Genomic DNA, 21,122 nt, shown 5'->3' with positions numbered 1-21,122 from the left:
AAAACGAAAAGTGCGCACAGCCAGCCAAGTGCAGTGATACACAATTATCTAATACCATATGCAAATGCTGCAGGTAGCTAACAACAGAAATTAGCATCTAACAAACACCAAAACATTAACCACATGTAAAAAGACAGCAGCCAGTTCCTCTGAGCATGAGCCTACAAACACTGACTGAACACAACCAAGATACACATCTTAACACAAATAAAATAATTTACCTTGGCTGGATGAAGTGAGGCAGTAATCCCTGGAGAAAAAATCCTTTGGGAAGAGTTTCTTAAGTCCAAAGCTACACAGGCAGTGGGACAGAAAAACAGTTTTATGTTATTCCACACGATTGTTCCTCCACAAAGCCATCCTCAAGCAACACAACTGCACTTCTGGCAGGCTAGCTTGTCTGTGAAATGTTGGGTTAGCCACAGAAGTGTTTGAAACAGCAAAACGACTGTTAGCTAGCTACCGTCCTACAGCTAGCTAACAAATAGCACTAGGATGCCAAAAACTTGGTCGGCACGGCGTTTAACCCCTTTTCAGAGTAATAAATCGGCCAAATCTAAAGACCGACTAAATACTTATTTAGATTCAATGTGACTTACTCTTCCAGTGAAATCGCGATGCCCACTTTCTCCTGCGCTAATAAACATCCATAAATCCTTAGAAATCATTAGAACACCAGAACTCCATTGGCAATCGGCGCGTTTTTAACTTGAAGTTCTGAATAATCACGTGACCACGTGACGGTTGTCGGCTACACCCACACATCCCAAACGGGAACTACTTGTAGCCAATTCGGCACACTATTAAAGGTGCCAGTTGACCCCCAAAAAAAGCAAACATTATACTTTGTTGACATCAGGGTATAATGCTACATACTAATTCAACGTAGGTTTTGATTTTATTTTTATTGGGTAAAAAAAGCCTTTTATCACTACTATTGTAAAAGTTGAAATGTGCTATTGTCAAAAAAAAAAACAAAAAACAAACATTAAACAAAATGGTACTCACAGCTTCAAGCCATTACAGTAAATTGCAGATGGTGGAACACAGCTCCAGAGACAACCCAGAAAACCGATTTGTAAAACAATTTTGCTTTCATTTGTTTAATTAGCAGTAGCATTTTCAAAGTTGCTTTGCTGTTAGTTGACAGTAGGTGTGTTTATTTTTTGTACCCTTAACTGCAAAATACAGCTTACTATAAAGATGAATATACCGCATAAACCAAGGACAAACCACAACCAAGGAAACCAGCCATCATTAATGCTACACCTGGAGGTTTGCTGCTGTGACAAAAGGGTCTGCCATCGTTAAAGTCATTGATGTCAAAGTACCATGATCATTAAAGCTGATAAATGTGGGTGGAATCTGATTCTTCGGTGGAGGCATGAGAGAGAACAATCCTACTCATACTACAGAGCATGACTGACAATATTTCTCACCCTCTTCATGCCTTTGTGGTTAAATACAGTCACGCCTTCAGCAGTAGACTGCTCCCACCAAGATGCACCACTAAACGCCACAGGAAGCTCTTCCACCCAGCAGCCACCAGTTTGTACAACTCCTCTCTTACTGCTGGACAGTAGACAGTTACAAGAATTATCATGTGGCACTATTACCAAATACCTTTAACTCGGTCCACTCGTATTCTTACTGTTTATGTAAGCTGTTGAGTTCCCTGAATACTGAAGGGAAAAACTCCTTTGGGATGAATAAAGTTCTATCTTATCTTCCACCACTGATGAGTCAGTCCGAACCAAAAAGTACAGATATAGGTTGGCTGAGGCTAAAAATGGATTATATTTATCATTTCCTTTCGCTATCACAATGGTTAATTCACACACTGCCATTCATTAATTTAATTACGCTATAGCCGAATGGGCACGACCCATCTCAGGTGCCCTCAGCGTTTCTTATTATAGCGTGTGGGGGTCTTGTGGATTCAGCTCATCTGTTGTATTTGCTCAGTAGCTCACAGAGACCTCTCGGCCCCGACGCAATCTCACCTCATTAACATTTTAGGTGACGAGTCTGTCACGGCCTTAATTAACAATTCATGAGCACGGCTTATAGCTATATTAACATTTTACAACCAATAAATCAGCTTTCCTAATCTGCTGTGTGTGCCTGCATGCCCAGGCCTTTGTGTATGTGTGAGAGACTCAGGTGGTAGACTTTGTATGTGTGTGGGTTGGTGTGTTATTTGTGTACATCCACAACAGGCAACTATACTTCTCTCCCTTTGTCTCCAAGTCTGTCTCCCCGTCTGTATCTGACCATGACATTTGTTTGAACTTTCTTTTAATCTTATAGTTCTGATCATGGCACGTTAGTGAATCATACCCACTATGCTTTTTTCTCAGCAATCCAACTTACAGGAGGTCATTCACGGTGTTCCGCCAATTAATAATCTGAAAAGATAAATCAAAGCGCCCTCAAACGCAAGTATCACATATAGTAGAAAGGTTGACTAATTAAGGTGCTGTTTTCAGTTAGTCGACCATAACACAGCAACAGGATACAAGTCGAAACAAGTTTTTTTTTCTCTGGGAAGCAAACTAAAGGAGAAGGGAGAGAAGAGATGTGGAGACAAGAGGGATAAATCTGAAATAATAGTGGAAGACAATCTGGTAGAGCTGATTCTCTGAGGTATCATCATTTCTGCTTCCCTCTCACCAAACGCACATTCAAAAATCCTCTGAGAGTGGGTGTAACAGCATGCGATGAGACCAGGAGTCTTCAACTTCCTCATCGTGCTATAAAATTTGAGTTCATGCAGTATGCCATGTATCTAAAAGGGACAAATAATCAATCACCCTCTCATCAGGAGTGTGATACACAGTATCTGTAGACAATAATTTAGGCCCGAGGCATCAGATTAAGCAGTTTTTTTATAAATTCAATTTCAGCTCAAAAATGTGTTGCGGTGAGTGAATAAAGTGAAACGTGTGATCGAAACACCATGTCTCATACTCTCAGTTTGACTGAGTGAAGCCAAAGGAGAGAAAAGTGATGTTGAAGTAACAAACCCACCGCAGCACCCCGCTAGGCAGCCCCTTGACCCCACTTTGAAAAGCACCTGTGTAGGCAGTGTGTACAGGCCTTGGCTCTCCCACTGAGTCACCCAGTGTAAGTGCAGCAGTATCATGGTGTAATGCGCGTGGTGCATAGCGTGCTTGCCAAATGAAAGCGATCTCTGCAGCACTGTTTACTCTCCCAGGGTGGCACAAAAAGCCAGCGCCGTTTCTGTTCTTTTCTCATAATAAGTTTACAAGGTCACGTTTACTGTTAGGAAGCCGCATGCCCACAAACTCCACAGTGCAGCGACATGGACAGTTAGCTCCGGTTGAATTTGATATAATTCACAGGATTTGAGGCAGTGTGTTCCAGGTTATACATGTGTGCTGTGTGTGGTCTAATGACTCTGCAGCACAGCACAAAAACTGGTCCTTTCAGAGAAAAACCTGCTTTGTGTTGCCTCTGTAGCAGCCTTGAACGCCCCACCAGTGCACCAGCACATTTATTATAAGCTAACGTAAAGATGAAGGTCAGTGCTTCAGTGGGAGCACACTGAATTTCAAGGATTCAAAAGCGGTGTTGGTGACGAGTGGCCTTGCAAAATGCATGTCTCAATGACAAATGCATTGTATTCAGCAAAGGATCCACCCCAGGTTCAATGCAGGCTATTCCAGTTCCAATCAGTCCGCCAACTTCTGCAAAGTCGAAAAAATAAGAAATCGATCCAAGAGAGGTGAAAGGAGGAAATGTCCCTTGGATTTATGGCTGAAATTGTGGTGTGCTTTTCTTTTTTTTAACTGAAAGATATGGCTTCCTCTTTTTCTTTAGTCATGACTCATCTTTCTTCCCATTCCACATGAATGTCAGGACATCTATGAAGTTAATGACCATTTTAACTTGAACATAGGTGTGAGATGTGTCATCATGGCAAACAAACACAGTAAAGAGTGAGGGCTCCACATCCATCTGCAAATAGAGCAGTGCAAACCGACTGTGTAGTGTGCGTTATTTTGTGAAGTGGTGAATCAGAATTATCACCTGGTGACAATGAGTTGTAAATGTTAATGGGTTTTGTAACAAGTCACAATTAACATGAGACATAAAGATAGAATTGTTGATGACAATTTAACCTAAGAGATGACATGATTCCAATAAAATGCACAGCAATAAATAAGAGATGATGAATTCAGAGTGTCCCACACAGATAATTGATGTGTTGAGGTGATGGAATTGGAGAAATTCAGGCACTTGTACCATCTCAGTAATGAAACGTCCTTTTCTCACTCCAACACTTTTGGAAAGGAATTGCCATGACTACAAGAAGGAGTCCTTCCTTTCTTTACTGCTGCTGTGCTGCCCTCTTCTGGAGACTAAAGAAACAACCAGAGACTGTCATAAACATGACCCCAAATGAAGCCTGTTAACAACAAATTTTATTTCCCTCTCTGAAAACCATGGACTGTCGACGTTTTTTGAATGTAAAATGGAGGTTAGGATTGTGTGTAAATATGTGAAAGTGAGAGGAAATGAACAAAAGGAAATCAATAATATAGTCAATAATCTCATTAAAGGATTGCTTTAGAGAGGATGTTAATGACATGTCAAATTTACCTTACTCTTCCTCATGTTAATAAACCACTTAAAAATCAATCCCCCTGCAGACATCATTCACTTACATAACCTATTCCAGCATCTCTCTCTCGACGGACCCGGAGCACAGTGTCTGATGAAATAGCGCAGTCTTATTTTGGGAAGGGCTATCTCTGGTCTGACAGCAGTTCAAGGGAAAAAGCTTGTTTGGTGGTAAAGGGCTCTTTTGGGTGAGGGAGGAGTTGTCATTTGTGTCTATGTGCGTACCCACATGTTTGTTTATTCATCTTTTCTTCCTATTAGGATTTTACAGCATCCCTCTGAGTCATTATGCCATATCTAGTGCCATGCATTCTCACTCTGTCTTTATTTAACTCACTACCTCTTTGGTTTCTGGGGGAAATTGCTTAAAGCCATCTCACAAAAATAATTTTCACAGCACCACCCTGTGCATGAAACCTCTCCTTGTGCTCACACTTTCTCAGGGCGCTAAAGCACTGACAATGAATTCCTGCCTCAAGTGCTGTGAATTGAAGCTCTTGTGTAACTAATGTGCTACTTTCTGTCTCTGTGCACATTAAGATATTGCTCAGCAAATTGCTCAGTTTGGCTTAAAAAATAGAATTTTTCTCAGTGAGGGATTCAAATTGTTGAAGGAAAGAACAGACTGCACATTATACTCCCCTCCCCATGTGCCCCATTCACCAACAGGGCAGACAAAATGTAAATCACCGTTGTTATCCCTCTTCATGAATATCATCAGCACTACCACTGCACCCACCTCTTTCAACGCTGGTGGTTGCATTCAAAAGACATTATCCTGTTATGTTCATCAGTGAGGTGTGAATTAACAGCTGCTGGCTGACAAAGACTTAATCAAGTTGTAGCCCAAATCCTTTTTGGTGGCAGCATCCTCTTAGTCTCTTACATTAATTAATGACTCCATGTTTTTTCTAACACTACAAGCTAAAACATCTATGAGGCAGTAAACCTTTAAAGGCTGGTGGGGTAGGTGGGGGGCTTTTTTTTCCCCTGATCTGAGTTTTTGGGAGGAGGGTGTGGGCCTGAAACGTCATTCCAAGGGAGCTGCACTGAATGTGGACTTCCCCAAACTTGACTTACTGGAGTTGGTTCAGTCACTGGGGCAATGTGACTTAGGCGTTTGGGAACGTCGCGCATGATAATAACTGAGTAGTCCTCTTTTTCTGTGTTAGGAATATTTATTTTAAGGCGTTTGTTCAGTATGAGTTACAGGCATGGAGAGATGGATTGGCGGTGGACAGTTTTCACACTGTTTTTAAACTTTCAGTTCACTTACGGGTCTCCCTCCTCTTATGACCTGTTCCAAGGGTCTGCATACACTGGAGTGGTACACAGAGAGAGAAACAGGTAAGCGATGGGGTTTTAAACTTTTGCTGCGAACCATTTAAAGTTTTCGACTTTTGCATAAGCCTCAAAAACCAGTTCCTCCCGGGCGTTTCTTTAATCCCGCTTTTCCTGAGGGTGGAATCTGTGCGCTTTCGTTGCGCGGTTGCCAATAAAAAACGCGAAGACTTCCAAAATTTTCGTTGATAGGAATTACCTCAGTTCGACGGAGATTTAGCCTGTTATGGTCATATGTAACATTCACTTTGCCGTTATCAGCTTGTGACTAAATTTGGCTCCGGTTTGCCAGTGTGGCCAAAGGTGATAAGATCCAGATAAACGCTGGAATGTCACTGATTACTCCAAACTCTCATCTGCAAGAGGCCATTAGTGCATTTGCAGCTGTTCCCTGACAAATTAGCGAGGAAAAAGGAAGAAAACATCACTGAAATGACGCACCCTCTAGGGAAAGTTCAGTAAAGCATGTGGACCTAATTATGCTATTTTTTTTTTAAATCACTAAAAAGGTCCAGATATTATCTGTGGAATTTGCTGTGTTCCTCTAAAATATTTCTTACAGTTCTAGGAATACATCTCGGAGCTCTTGTTTATTTCTGCCTCTCTCCTCAGGAACTGGTGCGCCTATGTGGTGCACAAGAACGTGAGCTGCGCCGTGCAGGGGAGTGTGGAGAGCTTCCAGGAGCCCGTGGTGGCCCCCTGCCCAGCCTACCAGCCCGACTGCCAGCGACAAGTGACGTGAGCATCCGGGGGAGCAAAGGGAAAGGGTTGAGGGTTCATGTTTAGATGTATGAGGCAGACTGGAGCTATGATACAAAATGTTTCTTTGAGGGAGATCAAGAGGAAGAAATGCCCGCAGTGACTGAAGAAACTCAATTGGCAGAACCAACAAAAAGCAAGTTAAAAGATCACTGAAAAAGGCACATGGCTAAACAGGAAAGGTAGACTAAAGATGACCAACACTAGAACTAAGGCAAACATTAGATTGCAAGGCTCAGGAGTAGGTGGCAATAACTGGTTATTGGGTAGGGATGAGGATAGGTTAAGGTTAAGGTTAAGGAAAGTGGAAACACATATTGATGGGGAATCCACCAGAAGCTACTCCCAAACCCTGGAATGTCATGCCAGACCTTGAATTAGATCTGAAAAAAAAAAAAAAGGCCAGACCAAGTCGTGGTTATATTTAGCCAAAATTACCATCCAAAAAAGTGACACTTATTTCAAATACCAACCAACACTCTTCACTCTCTGTAAAGGGAGTGGACAAAATAAGAACCGTTCTGTACTGTCCTTATCATTTGCATTTTGAACAGCAACACAAATGTGTGTTGTCTCAAAGAAGATAAACACACTTTTTGGCCAAATTCAGAATGCTGAGTGACTGAATTTTATTTTAAGATTTTCAGATATTTATTCATCCACACAGTCTCCATACCTGTTTATACTGTTCAGGGCCCCTGGTGGCTGGAGCCTGCCTCCAGCGTCTCTTAGAACTGGGGCCAGAATTCATCAGATCTGTGGGGCTGTATTTTATTTCCCTAAACCTAAACAGGACTGTTGACTCTCCGAGATCACAAATGGCACAGTCAGAAACCAGTGGAGCTGTTCATCATCATCATTTATTCAGAATGCTTATTTATATTTAGGCCAGCACTTTTTTGCCATTTTGATTTACCATTTCTCTAACATTTACTCCAGAAAACTGAGTTTCTTTGGCTCCATGCATCAAAGTTCTCACAAATTAAATACGCCTCCAGAACAGATCTGTCTCTGCCTCTCTAAATCTGCAAACTTGTTCATCTAGTTTCATCCAGTGATCGAATATGTGTCACCATACACTAACAGATGGTTCGCAGCTGTTGATTTGTCATCAGCAGGTATACGGCCCTCGCTATAATATATCTCGTGGTCCTGTTGTAGCTTTCATTATGGAAAAATAAAAGACTTTGCCATGTCTTCATCTGGAAAGCACATCAAAAAAAAAAGGATCTCCTGCTGTTGTATACAGGAGCTGCACTCCACACGTCTGTGCTGAAATAATGTCCCTGCAGATAAACAGTTGGAAGCAGTGCAGAAGATTTATTATCAGAGTTCAAAATGCATTTCAAATGTGTAATCCAAATATTTACAAATACATAACAAAATGTGTTCGTTGTGTGTATTTTAAGATGTGACAGCTAAACATATTCTGAATGTTACAGTATGCCATGTATTTCTGGCAGTATGGACTTTTCTCGCCACTACAATTGTCTTCCTTCCCTGTAACTTTGATGTGATAATAAATCATGTTCAAGTAACACACAGTTTGATTTAAGCCCACATGGGAACTCAATACTTTTAGGATAAACACATCATTATGTCCCTCAGTAATTGCTTGCTGTGAATGGGAGTATCCACACCAGTAATTGGTGAATAACCATTGTCAGTAATTCTGTGCAGGACGATGTCATGTTGCAATTTTATATATTTTACTTTGTGAATCATTATTAGTTGCAAAACAAAGTGTTCTACATGTGGTTTAGCTTTGTGATACACAAACACACACACAAGAGCCACTGTGATGTGGAAGACATCCATGGAAACTGATAAGTTTCTGTGTAAAGCAAGAAGAGCTGGCAGTGAGTGAGACCTCAGGTTTTTCCATTTCTCAGTTCTGACATTCAGTATCAGCTTCATATTATCTCATGTTAAGATGAGATTTATGTACATGTTGTTGATTACAGCCAGACTTTGAAGTGTTAGTGTCCCACAGGTTTTCAGTTTCCTGTCAGTCGAGCAGTATCAGCGAGGGTGACAGCTGGGAAATGTGCAAAGATGGTTTTTTCAGACATCAACGTTCCAGATGTTCTGCATGACATGACCCCTGCCTTCAGGGAAGTGATGTCATCTATTGTTTCTTTGGGAAATGTTTGCCTTGGCTAGAAAGTGTGAACGTTCGTGTACTGGGAGCAGGAGAGAAGCTCAAAAAATGTCCATGACCAAAAACCATGTTTTCACGATTTCAGGAGTCAACAGCTCCCAGTGAAAATATATATTATTAGAACAGTTTCTTTTTTTCAGAATAGGAGAGCAGCTCTTGTGTGGACAAGCAACATGTTTTTAACAAGAAGACAGGGTTAACACTGATGACACTTTGCAAATGGTGAATGCAAATTGAGATTTTGAAAAACAAAACTTATTGATTACTTTGCCTTGTTTTACAGATATCGAACTCGGTTTCGACCCACGTACAAGATTGCCTACAAGACAGTCACAGAGTTAGAGTGGAGATGCTGTCCTGGTTACCAAGGTCCAGACTGCAAAGATTTAAAACCACCCCCAGATCGGCAAACAGTGCAGGGAACACAGCCTTACCTCCCACCAAATCCAGGCCATACAACCAGACACACACAGAGTAAGAGAACATTTTCTGTTCTGCTGGTTGTGTTTTTGTCAAATTACACAAGACAAATGTCTCTAAATTAAACCATTCTGCTCATAGAAAACAGAATCATTTGTTTGTGTTTATTCATAAAAAAAAATTATAACTTATTCTGTCATTACAGGACCAGAGCGGAGAGAGACAGGGCACCATGAGATGAGGCATGGTGGGACTGATAAGGTGCGTATTCTGGAAGGTGAAGTTCAGCGCCTCTCTCAGACAGTCCTGGATCTCCAGTCTGCTTTGACAGGGTTAACTACTAACCTCCGCACAGACCTGCAAGAAGACACTAAGAAGGTGCTGGTGACTCTTCTTAACAACATGCATCCACCAGACAGTGCTACAACTGCAGGCACAGAGGAGACCCCAGCAGTGCTAGACGGTCATCAGGCTACCAGAGGTGGGATTGCTGGAGACAAGGCCATAGAAAAAATAATGGCCCGGTTGGATGATATCAACAATGCTCTGAAAAGTAAGGATGAAGCTTTGGAAGACTTAAGAGGAACCATGACAAGTCATGAGGGGCAGATACGTGTCCTGATGGATGCCTCTCAATCTCAGTCTCCAGCCATAGCGGAATTTGATGCTATACAGACCTACATTGATGGAAAATTTGAGAATCTGAAGAAGGAGCTTGACCAGAATGTGGAGGAACAAATGGCCAAGCTACAAAGTTCATGCACTGACAAGATCCAGAGTTTGCAGAAGACCTGTGAAGACAGCTGTGACCAAGGTTTGGCCAGCCTGTCCAAGCTGGTGGACACTAAGGAGGCAGACCTGAGAAAGGAGATCCGGGCATTACGTCTGGACATGGCTGCTGCAGATGGACCTGTACGAACTCAAAGGCAGACGGATCCATCCAAAGAGGAAGAGGATCGTAGTGACCACAAAGACCTGTGGCGTGAGATTGATCGAATTGCAGAGGCTCATCGCATCCTGAATATTCGCATTGACAATGAGCTGGCGCACCTGTCTGCACCTCAGGAAGACACTGATTTTGGCATGCTGATTGAGGAGCTAGAGGCACGTATAAATATCACAGAACAAAATGCAGAGACTCACTGTTTCTACATTGAAGAGAAGCTGACCCGTACAATCGTGGACGAAGTGGCAGCACTTCGACAGCTTCTAGATGAGCGTCTGAACAACATGGAGGACCAGTTTACCAACATGCTGGTAGAAATGAGCAACAGTTCATTCCCAGGGATGTTTGGTGACTCCATGGATGCCATCCAGGCCGAAGTCAACAACAACAAGTTCCTTCTCCAAGGTTTGGATGATAAGATCAATGCTGTTGGAGAGTTGTGCTCTGCAGGATGTTCAGGCTCTGGAATTTCTGTAGGTGCAGCAAGTTCATCACCCACATCTGACGGCCTAAAAAACATTTTTAAGGACCTGAGTAGGTATAGGAATGACTTGGACATTCTTCACACAAATGTCACTGCCAACACAAACAAGCTCAGGCAACTAGAGCAACTTGTTGAAAGGCAATCATCTGGGAATGAGAGACATGCCAAGACAATGGATGACTTCCAGAAAGGATTAATTAATCTCCAAGATAATGTGCTTGGTCTGGCTGGTGGTGTTACAGGGTTAAGGGACTCCTTGAGCAAATACAACCAGGATATGTACAGAATAAATTCAACGTGCTGCCATGCAGAGCAGAGTGGCCATTGGGACAACCGGCCATCAGTCATTGCAGCGCCCAGCGGACAGGCAGACGACACCAGACATCAGGTGGAGGAGCTGAAGAACAGACTTGATACACTCAGTGAACAGGTATCATCTGAACTGAATCAGTGTAAACAGAACACACAGGGTGTTTCTGATGACATTTCTGCTGTGGATGGACGAGTGACCAGACTTGAGAAAGTGTGTGGAAGGTTAGATGGGGTTTCAGTCAATATCAAAGAGCTGAAAGATGGGCTGGAGAGACACGTTGGCGGTCTGAGGGACTGTGTCTACAGAATGAATATAACCTGTGGAAATCATGGCGCAGACATCGTTGCACTGCAGAATTCCTTGCAAAAGTTCCAGGCACAGCTGTCCACGATGGCCAAACATGTTTTGAAAGACGTCACTGCCAAAGAGCCAGGTGAGTTGGTAGTTTGGTGATACTTTAATTACATCACTGGCTGTCTGTTGTAGTGTCTTGAAAACGAAGTGATCACAGGACCTCTCAGGCTTTCACCGAGATAAGTCAATGTGGGGTCATATTTATCAACATTTCCATTTGATGCACAGAAGCCTGACCTTTGGAGCTCATATTAAGAAGTTTTTATCACTATAGAACTTCAGTCAGCAGACTCAAGTGGAACTGAGTATTGTTTAATTGTAGAATATGAACAACCTTGTTATTTGGTGTCTAGACTCTAACGTGGTCACTCCCCAAAGGGAGGCAGCAAGCTCAATACAGCAGGGAATGGGGGGTGACACTGATAAATTTCCCTCTGGGGAAACCTAGTTTCAAGGCTGGGTTGTGCTTGCAACTAAGTAGTCTGTACATTGTGTTATCTGAACATATATTAAGGCAAACATGTTTATAGCTTTTTAGAATGGCCACACTCAAAGGCAGGCTGAAAAGCTTGCTGTCAGGCGGGCAAGATATAATCATTCAAAAGGGGATAGTAGTGCACATTTTTGGGCAGGCTCTTCTGGAGGACATTTATAGAGTTGGACTTGTTTGTACAAAATGAATGACAGAAGTAGCTGTGGGCATAAATGTCAGATTGTCAGTTTCAAAAAGTTTGGAAACTTTGGAAAGGTGTGGGTTGAGGGGTTTCAGACTCTATTTGACCGTCTGACTAGGACTGATTGGACTGGAGCAAACTGATGCCTACAGAGCCTAAAGGCAAATGCTGGTGTGGAGGTGAGGCTTATAAAATGCTACGTGAATAACAGCACAGCAGTAGCACCAAGTGACACCATAGCTTTCAGGTGAATGTTGAAGCAGCAAACGAGTGAGACTGGCAGTTCAAGTACAACACTGTAATGAAAAGGGTGTGCTGGGTTAACAGGATGTGGAGTATAATGGCACATACAAGTAGACTGCCTGAATTAGCCATCAGGCTTAGCTCCATTAGGGGGCTGAAGTTATACTGTATCAAGAGAGTAATTATATACAGATTATGACACAATTTTTGCCATTTAAAAGTCCATTGTTTATACTGTCTTCAGTGGATTTCCCACATTAGCACAGTCAGGGACTGAAATGAGCCAAAAGAAGTTGGATAAAAATATACTAACTAAATATACACAATCGTGTTTTGTTGTTCTCCCTAAGTTTCAACTTATCAAGTGTGATTAACATCTGTGTAAACACACACTGTTCCTGAAGATAATCCTGCATATAATGCATTCTGCTTGCTTGGTTTACGCGGAGGCTTGGAAGGAAGGATCAGATCCCATGAACGGCCACAGGGTATTTCCCGGAGTGGGAGGACACAAGTTCACTGCACCTCCCGTGCTTGCCTTGAGTATGTCATTCAATATGTCCCGGCACCAAGAGGCAGAGGCCCACATTGGAAACTTCCTGTGACTTAGATTCATGTTGTCCTAAGAATTCCCCAGCTTTAATGTAAGGAATGGGAGAGGTAAAGAGAATCTTAAATTTTTACATGCCAGGCAGTTTATATTCCAGTCTCAGGCCCTTCAAACTACTCTGATAATTTATTTGCACTGTTATGTGCCTCATTGCTCCCTTATGTAAATGTCAGAACACCCTTGCAGGCTGTTCCATCTTGCCCACTCCCTTTATGAACATGTTGATTTGTGAGCGCTTCTTTCTTGCAGCGTGACATAGCTTTTTTGCTCATACCACAGAACTGCAGACCTCAACCTCAGAACCCAGTCTCTTAGCACACACACAAACACACAGTCACACTCACAATACACCTCCCTCCCAGCCTCCCTCCTTTCTTTCTCCTTACACATGTACACATACCAATCTCCAGAGATTCCCGTAGGGTGACCTCAGCCTGATGTGTGGAGTCTGGTCCTCATTAAGGGCCCTGACTCACTGCTGGAGCCAGTCTTGATGGAGAGGGGAGAAGTAGGGCTCCACACCCAGGACCAGATGCTCCGACTGCCCTCCGTTGTGATGTCATGACTGGGGCCCCATCACTGGTGCCTCCCTTTCTTGAACCATCGTCCAAAACAATGGTGTGAAAGAGACCTGAGGAGAAATGGAGGGTGGATGGATTAATGGTTGTGGTGTAGAGAGACGAAGTGCGTGAAGGCATTTTGTATTCCATTTCAATCTTTGCCAAATATGGCCTGTTATTTCCAAACTGTGATATTTGATTTCATTACCGTACATGGAACATTATACTGCGCTTCAGTAGAGCATTAAATCAGACAGGACTGTGTGTACTGCATCAGGATTGTGAAAGATATTTGTCAGGGATCTCACTTTATTAGTATTGTTTATATCATACTAGTTTCTAGCTTTTATTTCAGAGTATGTTTAAAAGGAAAGTTTGACATTTTCAGAAATATGATTATTCACTTTCTTTCCAAGAGTTAGATGAGAAGCTTGATAGAACTGTCTGTAGGCCAATTATGAAACTACCACCAGCAGCTGACTAACTTAGTATAAAGAGTCGAAACAGGGGTATTCAAGCTCACTAGCCAAACCGACAGTCACCATTTTACAGGCCGGTTATGAGTCGGGCAGTTTTTTGGATGGGAGTCAGTCACATAAACCCTCGTAAACAATCTGATGTGTCATTTTTACATCTGTGGTTTTGTAAAGATTAAACAAACAAGATATAACGTGCTAAATAGCAAGCTTTAGAGGTGCTGGTACCGTCTTTGTACAAAGCTATATTAGCAGATTACTGGTGGTAACCTCATATTTCCAGTATAGACATGAGAGTGGTAGTGGAAAGTCTTGAGTTAAATGAAGATTGTTACCACTGTCATGTTTGAACGATTAAAAGAAAGCTACCATCGGTGGGTGGCCAGCGTTGCTTAGCACAAAGATTGTCTCTGTCCAAAGGCAACAAAATCCACCTCTAAATCTCAGAAATTAACAGTAACCTCAGGGAGTCTTTGCTGGTTGTCTGGCAGCTGGTCAGATATCTTCATATTCTCTCACTTTGAGCCCATAGTCTATATCTTAAACCCCACGAGAAAGGGAGTTGAACTGTGCGGCTGAGGATTTAATGTTTTCCTCAAGTTTGGGAAAGAGAGAAATAGTCTAAATAGAGATAAAATTTCCACGAAAAATCCCAGTTCTGTGGGTGTGGTGGTGGTTGAGAGCCTACTGAAATGTTTCCTCTCTGAGTTTGAGCTCATATTCTCCACACAGTCATATGAAGACCCCGAGGAGGCTGCGAACAGATGAGGTGTTGTAATAACATAACTGAAAGATTAACTGGAATAGCTTTGCCCTTACTCAGTGTGACTGCTGAATGGAACTGTGTGACTTCAGCTGCAAAATGTTGGCATTGCCTCGTCCTCAGCAGCTGCTGCAGCCAAGATTTACTACAACTACACCGCAACTTGTGTGTGTTTATCTCCTGCTGCCTCCTTTCCGATAGGGAGCTGGAGTTAAGCAGCATTGACTCTGTTGCACCATTTACGAGTTGAACGCTGATGTTTTTTGTTATTTTGAAATTGCACAAGAGGTTTTAATATCTTAACTGCTTAATTGAGGTTATTAGGAAATGAAGAAATATGGAAAGTGCTTCTCGAAGAGCTTGAGCATGCTGTTCCTTATTCAGACAGTGACTAATCAGCCTTCTTGTTCTGAATTTTCTCTTTCGATTCTCAAGCTGCTTTTTTTTTTTTGGATGTGATCCCAGTCCAGCTCAAATCACTTCCCTGTTGTTTCCTTCCCCCTCTCTCTCTCTCTCTCTCTTATCTCTGAATTGGTCTCTCTTTACTCCCTCGTCGCTCCCTCCTTCTGTCCAGTTTTTTTCCTCCAATTTGTCCTTCCAAGAATACCAGAGGACTTCTCTTTCTCCTCTTCCTCCACCCTGCCCTGCAAGTGTGTATCGACAGACGAGGCCATCAGAAACTAAAAAAAGCAGTTTTATTAAAGCAGGGATAAAATGAATGCTTTGATTTCATGGATCAATGCTTTGCAATTGATCATTCTGACTTTGTATAGGAGAGACAGGCAGTGAGATTAACTGTCTACTGTGATGAGGGAATACAAGAAAAACAAGACTTCAAAGGCTTTTTTGAAGTCGAAGGGTGTATGTTGGGAAAGAATGGAAAATTGTATTCGACACCGCCACACACATGCACACACACACACACTGTATATATTTAGTCGGCACCAGAATTTTGAGGGGGCGCTTTGACTGCAACAGCTTCCCCAGAGACATTCCTGAAGCTGTGAGGTGAGGTGTTTCCATCTCTGACCCGGGAGCCCATCTGAAAGTCTTCAGGGGAGAATGGAGCCAGATACACAACGGGAGTCCCTGAGGTCTGCCACGCAGTGCACAGTTTGAACCTCCCATCATTAATATCACTGGAGGCAAATGGGGCAGGGGACGAAATTGTGTCCATGTGCATAGAAAGGAAAGGAAAAAGAAAAAAATGTATGTCAGGTTGTGAGTGATGCATTATTGTATGTGTGTGTAACCACCACACCCTGCCCTGTGCCCCTTGACACCATTTTCCATCGCGTGATCAACTTGTCTGCTGCAATATTCCTTTACGCTTTCAGACACTTTTGAACCCTCATGCACTGTCACACAAATCTGTGGAAACACCAGTGACTAAAGCAGTGTCTCAATCTTCTTGTAAGCAATAACATCTGGTTTTGGTGATGCTCTTGGTTGCACCAGCACTCTTGTGTATGTGTGCGCCTTTCAGTGTGTTTTTCGACATTGTGGTTGCCCCCTTAGTGAGACACAGGCTGAGAGCTCATGGGAAATATGCACTCAGGCAACCAGTGTCCTGAAGGAGGCAAAGGGAGGAAATGAAGAAGAGATTTCTGATTATCTCGGTACAACACAATTGCTGGGTTTAATTTGTTTTTGATTATGCATGTGGTTTCTGAGTAGCTCGCAGTAAGAAGGAAGAATTTTGTTGATGGTTGATGATGTTTTATTTGATAAGAACAGAGTGTTTACTTTTATAATTCAGAGTAACAAGCAAGCTTTCGGTTTGATCACTTTGCATCAGTAAAAGACTGAATGTACAGATTTATTCATTATAATGTTGTTGGCCTTGGCAGAACTTACAATCATTACAAATTACTATTTCAGTTTCAAGATGCCACAAAGTCCTTTAAAGGGACTCTGAGGAATTAGAGTGAATGTCTATTCTTGACCCTGCAGTCAAAAGTCCTCATCAGCAAAGTCTGTCTGCTGATAAAGACAGAGAGATGTGGTCAAAAGCTCCAGAAAATCTGGCAAATGGACCCAAGGTTGAGACCATGTACCCTGTTGTTTTTTTTTTTTTTTTGTAACGACTGTTATGTTTACATTCAGTGTTTCTAACTAAAATGCATTTAACTGTGCACTACATTGACATGTACATCACAGCCACCAACTAACCCTAACCCTAACCCTATCAGCTGGAGATTTAATATTGTGTATGTTTACAACAATCTCTAAACTCTGTAGATAATAGTGCTTAAACATGCTTATTCTCCCTGCAGAATCTTTGTTGTTATTTGTGTTGTTTGAGAGCTTCCCCAAAGAGCCGAGCCTTTTCCGCCAAATCTCACTGTATAACCATTTGCAGTAAGTGGTCATTTCCTTGATATAAGTGTCTGTGGCTGAATGGCATTACTGTAATCCTGTTACATGGGCTCCATCTATGCCCAACCTCGCCCACAAGGTTGAAATGGCACTACAGATACAGTATGTGCCCAAAGCAGCAAACAAGCCATTTAATATACAAACCACTTCACTGAGTCTTGAAAACAGTGAGACACAAATCTGTCTGACACCTGGTTGTGAGAAGGGGCTGACACAAAGCAGGTACTGTAATTATTTTTGTTATTTGTCCGCAGGACACTCGCTGCGCCTCCATGCTCGCCTCAGAGGCCCAGGTGATGTCTGTGCCCTCAGGGGGTCTGGCAAGCAGCCAACTGGTTTCCATTCAGATGGTTCTCGTTGCCTAAAACTCACACCGGCCGCCCGCTTTGCTTTTATGAAGGGTAATAATGGTACCGGTTGGAAAAAAAAAGGAAAAAGCTCAGAGGTGCAGAGCAAGCCAAGTCTAATTTGGTCTATCATCAGAAAACAAGCCGTTAAGAAGAATTCACAAGAGAAGGGAGGGATGTGGTCTGAATGCCAGAGAGGAAGTGGGATTTGTAAACAAAAAGAATGTTGGAGGCTTGTGTGATTTTGCAGTTACAGCAATTTCCATAACTTTCAATTGGATTGTAAGAGGTGACCTGAAGCTTTTTATGCCTGATGGTAAAACCTATGGTTAGAAAGTGAGTCGTACATTGATATATTTACTCTTTTGCCTCTGTTTCTTTTTCTTTTTCTTTCCAAGGAATGACCTTAAGACCAGAGAGGCCTGTTACTCTGCCAGATCCAACTCAGACCAGAACCAGAATAAAACAAATCCAGATCCCTCTAATCATCCCACCGCCACCATCCAGCCCCAGGCAACCTTACAATCAACCAATGCAGCCCAACACGCACACAATCAAGATCAGTCCACCAAGCCAGCCGTCCAGGCCCCAGCAACCAGGCCACCACACTCTGCCCCTGGTTCCTGTAAGGCCGGTGGTGGAGTCGGGCGAGGCAGGACCTCCAGGGTACGTTCGAAGGGTGACTGTGCGGAGAGGCTCTGAGCACTCCTCTAGCATGCCTGTCAAAGGCTTTGCTGGAGCACCCGGTGAGTAGGTGCTAATGTTCTCGATGGAGTGTGGTGTTCTAGACTACATTCACGTTTATGTACATTTTTTAACACGACATAAATCTGTTATTTTCTATCTGGTGAACACCAGAAATCTACATTTTAGTTTCACCATGTGGATTTATGGCACAAAACTGGCAATGCTTTAAATTATAGCCTGCAAATTACAGTGCAAATACCAACAAAATGCTGAAAGACATCTGTTTTGATTGTCAGATGGATCCTAGACAAGGTCCCAAAACTGTATTACTGCCCCTCAGCAATTTTAACGACCCTTTAAAAACAAGTAATTAAAAATTATTCCCTCTTGCCCTCTTCTCCGATACTTGTGTATTTGCCCCAGTTTAAGTACCCAGTAAGTACTTTATTGATACCTCAAATATTCTAAATAACCACACTGTAATTTGCAGGCTGTAAATTATCATTAAATCTCAGGCATTACCCCAGATTCTGATCCACAGAGTGTATTTTTGAATGAATGCTGAACAGGAAATTTGTCATCACTGCAGTGACAAGGCCATTTTATGACAACATGTCTAGCACTGTGCAGCTGGCTAATCTGAGCCAGCATTACCACGTGTGACATAATATATGTATGTTCTTCTTTTCATCCGTGCTGTCAGTTCATAGACACATCAGACAGAGTCATCTGAACTAATCAAGAATGGCCTGGATCTGTTTTGTTCTTTTTAGTCATTTTCACACATGGAACCCATAACAAGAGTTTAATTATCCGTGTACGCTGACTATTATTCATCTGCAAATAAGAATTCTATACCACAAGGGCTTTTATCAGGGGCCAACTCAAATTGGATGGAAGAGACAACAGATAGTCACAGATGTAGCCAGATCTGGATTGAATTAACTGGACTGCATATAGGACGATTAGGGAAAACAACAAACAACAAAAGAGGCTTTGTTTTCGCTTTCACATGGGCATGTTTTGGCAGCAGAGTATTAGAGACATCACTTGTACTGTTACTGTTCACTGATTGTGTGGGAGAAGAAGCTATGTACAGTATATTCCTGTTAGTCAAAGATGTGTATTCAGAATTCATGAAAAAAAAAAAAAAAAAAAAACTTCAGGCTTTGGCATGTGAAGGTTTTCACGTCATCTTTTCTCTCTTTGTTGGTTGTTATGTGGAACTCCAACAGCACACATACCTGCAGGTTTGAATTTATTTCGGGGCTCTGAGGAATCTGCTCATAGATCCCAAAACAACAAAATCCAAATCAACGTGATTCAAAAAAAGAGCACTTTAATCCCAAATTACGCAGTCCAGATTATAACCTGTTCTGTCCTAATTTATAGCTTCTCTGGGAAACTATCCCACAGTGTTTTGCCACTATGGTCAGATGGAAAACTAAACATCTGCCTCTGGCCAAGAGTGTTCACTAACCGGTCTCTTCAGATGGATTTAAAACATGATGTATTTCTCATCTGTCTCTTTTGCAGGCTATCCCCCTCTGCAGCCTGCGTCTTTCAAGCCTCAATCAACCAGCCGCCAAGGTATTGCAGCAGTTCATTATCAAGTTACATTGCATGCATCTGAGGGCTTTGCCATTCTACCACATCAGTGTAAAAAAAAAAATTGGAAAAGCTGTGAATAATTTGTAGCCTCAGAGTGTGAGGGAGTGGGAACTGGATGTGTTTAGTTTAAGGAGGTGTGGGTGGACTGTTGAAGGATTTTAGCTCGTCTGCAGGCACTTAACAGAGTTTTTCCCTGCAAGGCAAGTGTTACATTGGGTGATGATGAAGGAAATGCTATTATTGAAATAGGTAACAGCCACACTGACTGAACTCACTGCCTCACAAGTAAACTGAAAAATAAATGAACTGCCAATAATAAATTGATTCTGCATATTGATTTTCACAACACACAACTAGAGACTCGTGAAAGAAACAGCTAAATAAATAAAGGTGTCACCCCTGCAGCTCACAGCCTTGACAGGAGGAATACATAACGACTTAACACTTTCTTCATTTGTACCTTGTAGTTCCCATAGCAGCAAAGGTGCCATGGAACCCGATGTATCAAGCTCCAGCTGAATCGCCAGGTAAAAATCCGTCTGGAAATCATCTCTCAAATTTTTGTAACTGCATGGATAAAGAAAGAAATGAAAAAAAAATGTTAGTTCGAATGAGTTGGTTGACTTATGAAGAGGTTTATGGAATGGGTTAGATTCAGTTAAATGAAGTGAGAATTACACAGTAATTCATCTTCGAACTGAGACACTGACTCACGTGTTTTTTGGATCCAGTTTCAGTGGACAACAGTGCCTTTGAAGATCCTTTCTCCTTCTCCGCCGGCCTCACTCAGCAGCCCTTCTCTGGAGAGTTTGGCATCATTCGCTTTAACAGGGTTCTAGTCAACGACGGTGGACACTACAATCCCCACACAGGTATACAAACACACACACACACAAAGTATGTTTAATATTTGTTATTTGATACTGTACATGGACTTGATGTATCTCATGCAATTCATAACCCAGTGACACTCCAGTTGTTTAAGGCACCAGTTTTATTCCTTTGAGTCTTCAACATTTTGTGTTTCTTTTTTTATCATCAGGTTTTATCATCACCTGTTCTTCAAATGTGGTTAAACTAATCCAATGATGTTACAAGTTTCATATAAACAGTGTGTCAGATGGCTTTGTGTAATGTGAAGGGAGTCACTCGTAGTGATGAATCAACAGAGAATTCTCACCCAAATGTGCAACCCTAAGCTCTAAGGAGCGTTTTAGCTTCTTTCAGCTCATTTTTGTGGTTTTACGGGCCTTAACTTTAGTGTTTTGGCTTCAGCTGGAATTCTGCTTCCTCAAAAATGTGTCTTTTGAACATCTTTGCAAACCTACCCAGGGTAGGTTGAGAATG

The 21,122-nt window shown here is 42.2% G+C and overlaps 1 protein-coding gene across 1 annotated transcript in view; it reads left to right on the top strand.

Moving 5' to 3' along the window:
- Positions 1–5,716: 5,716 nt before the first annotated feature.
- emilin2a (elastin microfibril interfacer 2a) overlaps positions 5,717–21,122 on the top strand; it is an 18,440-nt gene continuing 3,034 nt past the window's right edge. Inside the window, exons 1-8 of the mRNA XM_041054447.1 lie at positions 5,717–5,994; positions 6,601–6,726; positions 9,192–9,382; positions 9,534–11,504; positions 17,876–18,223; positions 19,701–19,754; positions 20,243–20,302; positions 20,507–20,647. Of these exons, the coding sequence (XP_040910381.1) occupies positions 5,849–5,994; positions 6,601–6,726; positions 9,192–9,382; positions 9,534–11,504; positions 17,876–18,223; positions 19,701–19,754; positions 20,243–20,302; positions 20,507–20,647 (3,037 nt within the window). The 5' untranslated portion in view covers positions 5,717–5,848. The remainder of the gene's footprint in view (positions 5,995–6,600; positions 6,727–9,191; positions 9,383–9,533; positions 11,505–17,875; positions 18,224–19,700; positions 19,755–20,242; positions 20,303–20,506; positions 20,648–21,122) is intronic.

Source organism: Toxotes jaculatrix, chromosome 14 (genome assembly GCF_017976425.1).
Source record: "Toxotes jaculatrix isolate fToxJac2 chromosome 14, fToxJac2.pri, whole genome shotgun sequence".
Lineage (NCBI taxonomy): Eukaryota > Metazoa > Chordata > Actinopteri > Toxotidae > Toxotes > Toxotes jaculatrix.
The sequence above is the reverse complement of the archived record's forward strand: the minus strand, read 5'-3'. Positions and strand labels throughout refer to the sequence as shown.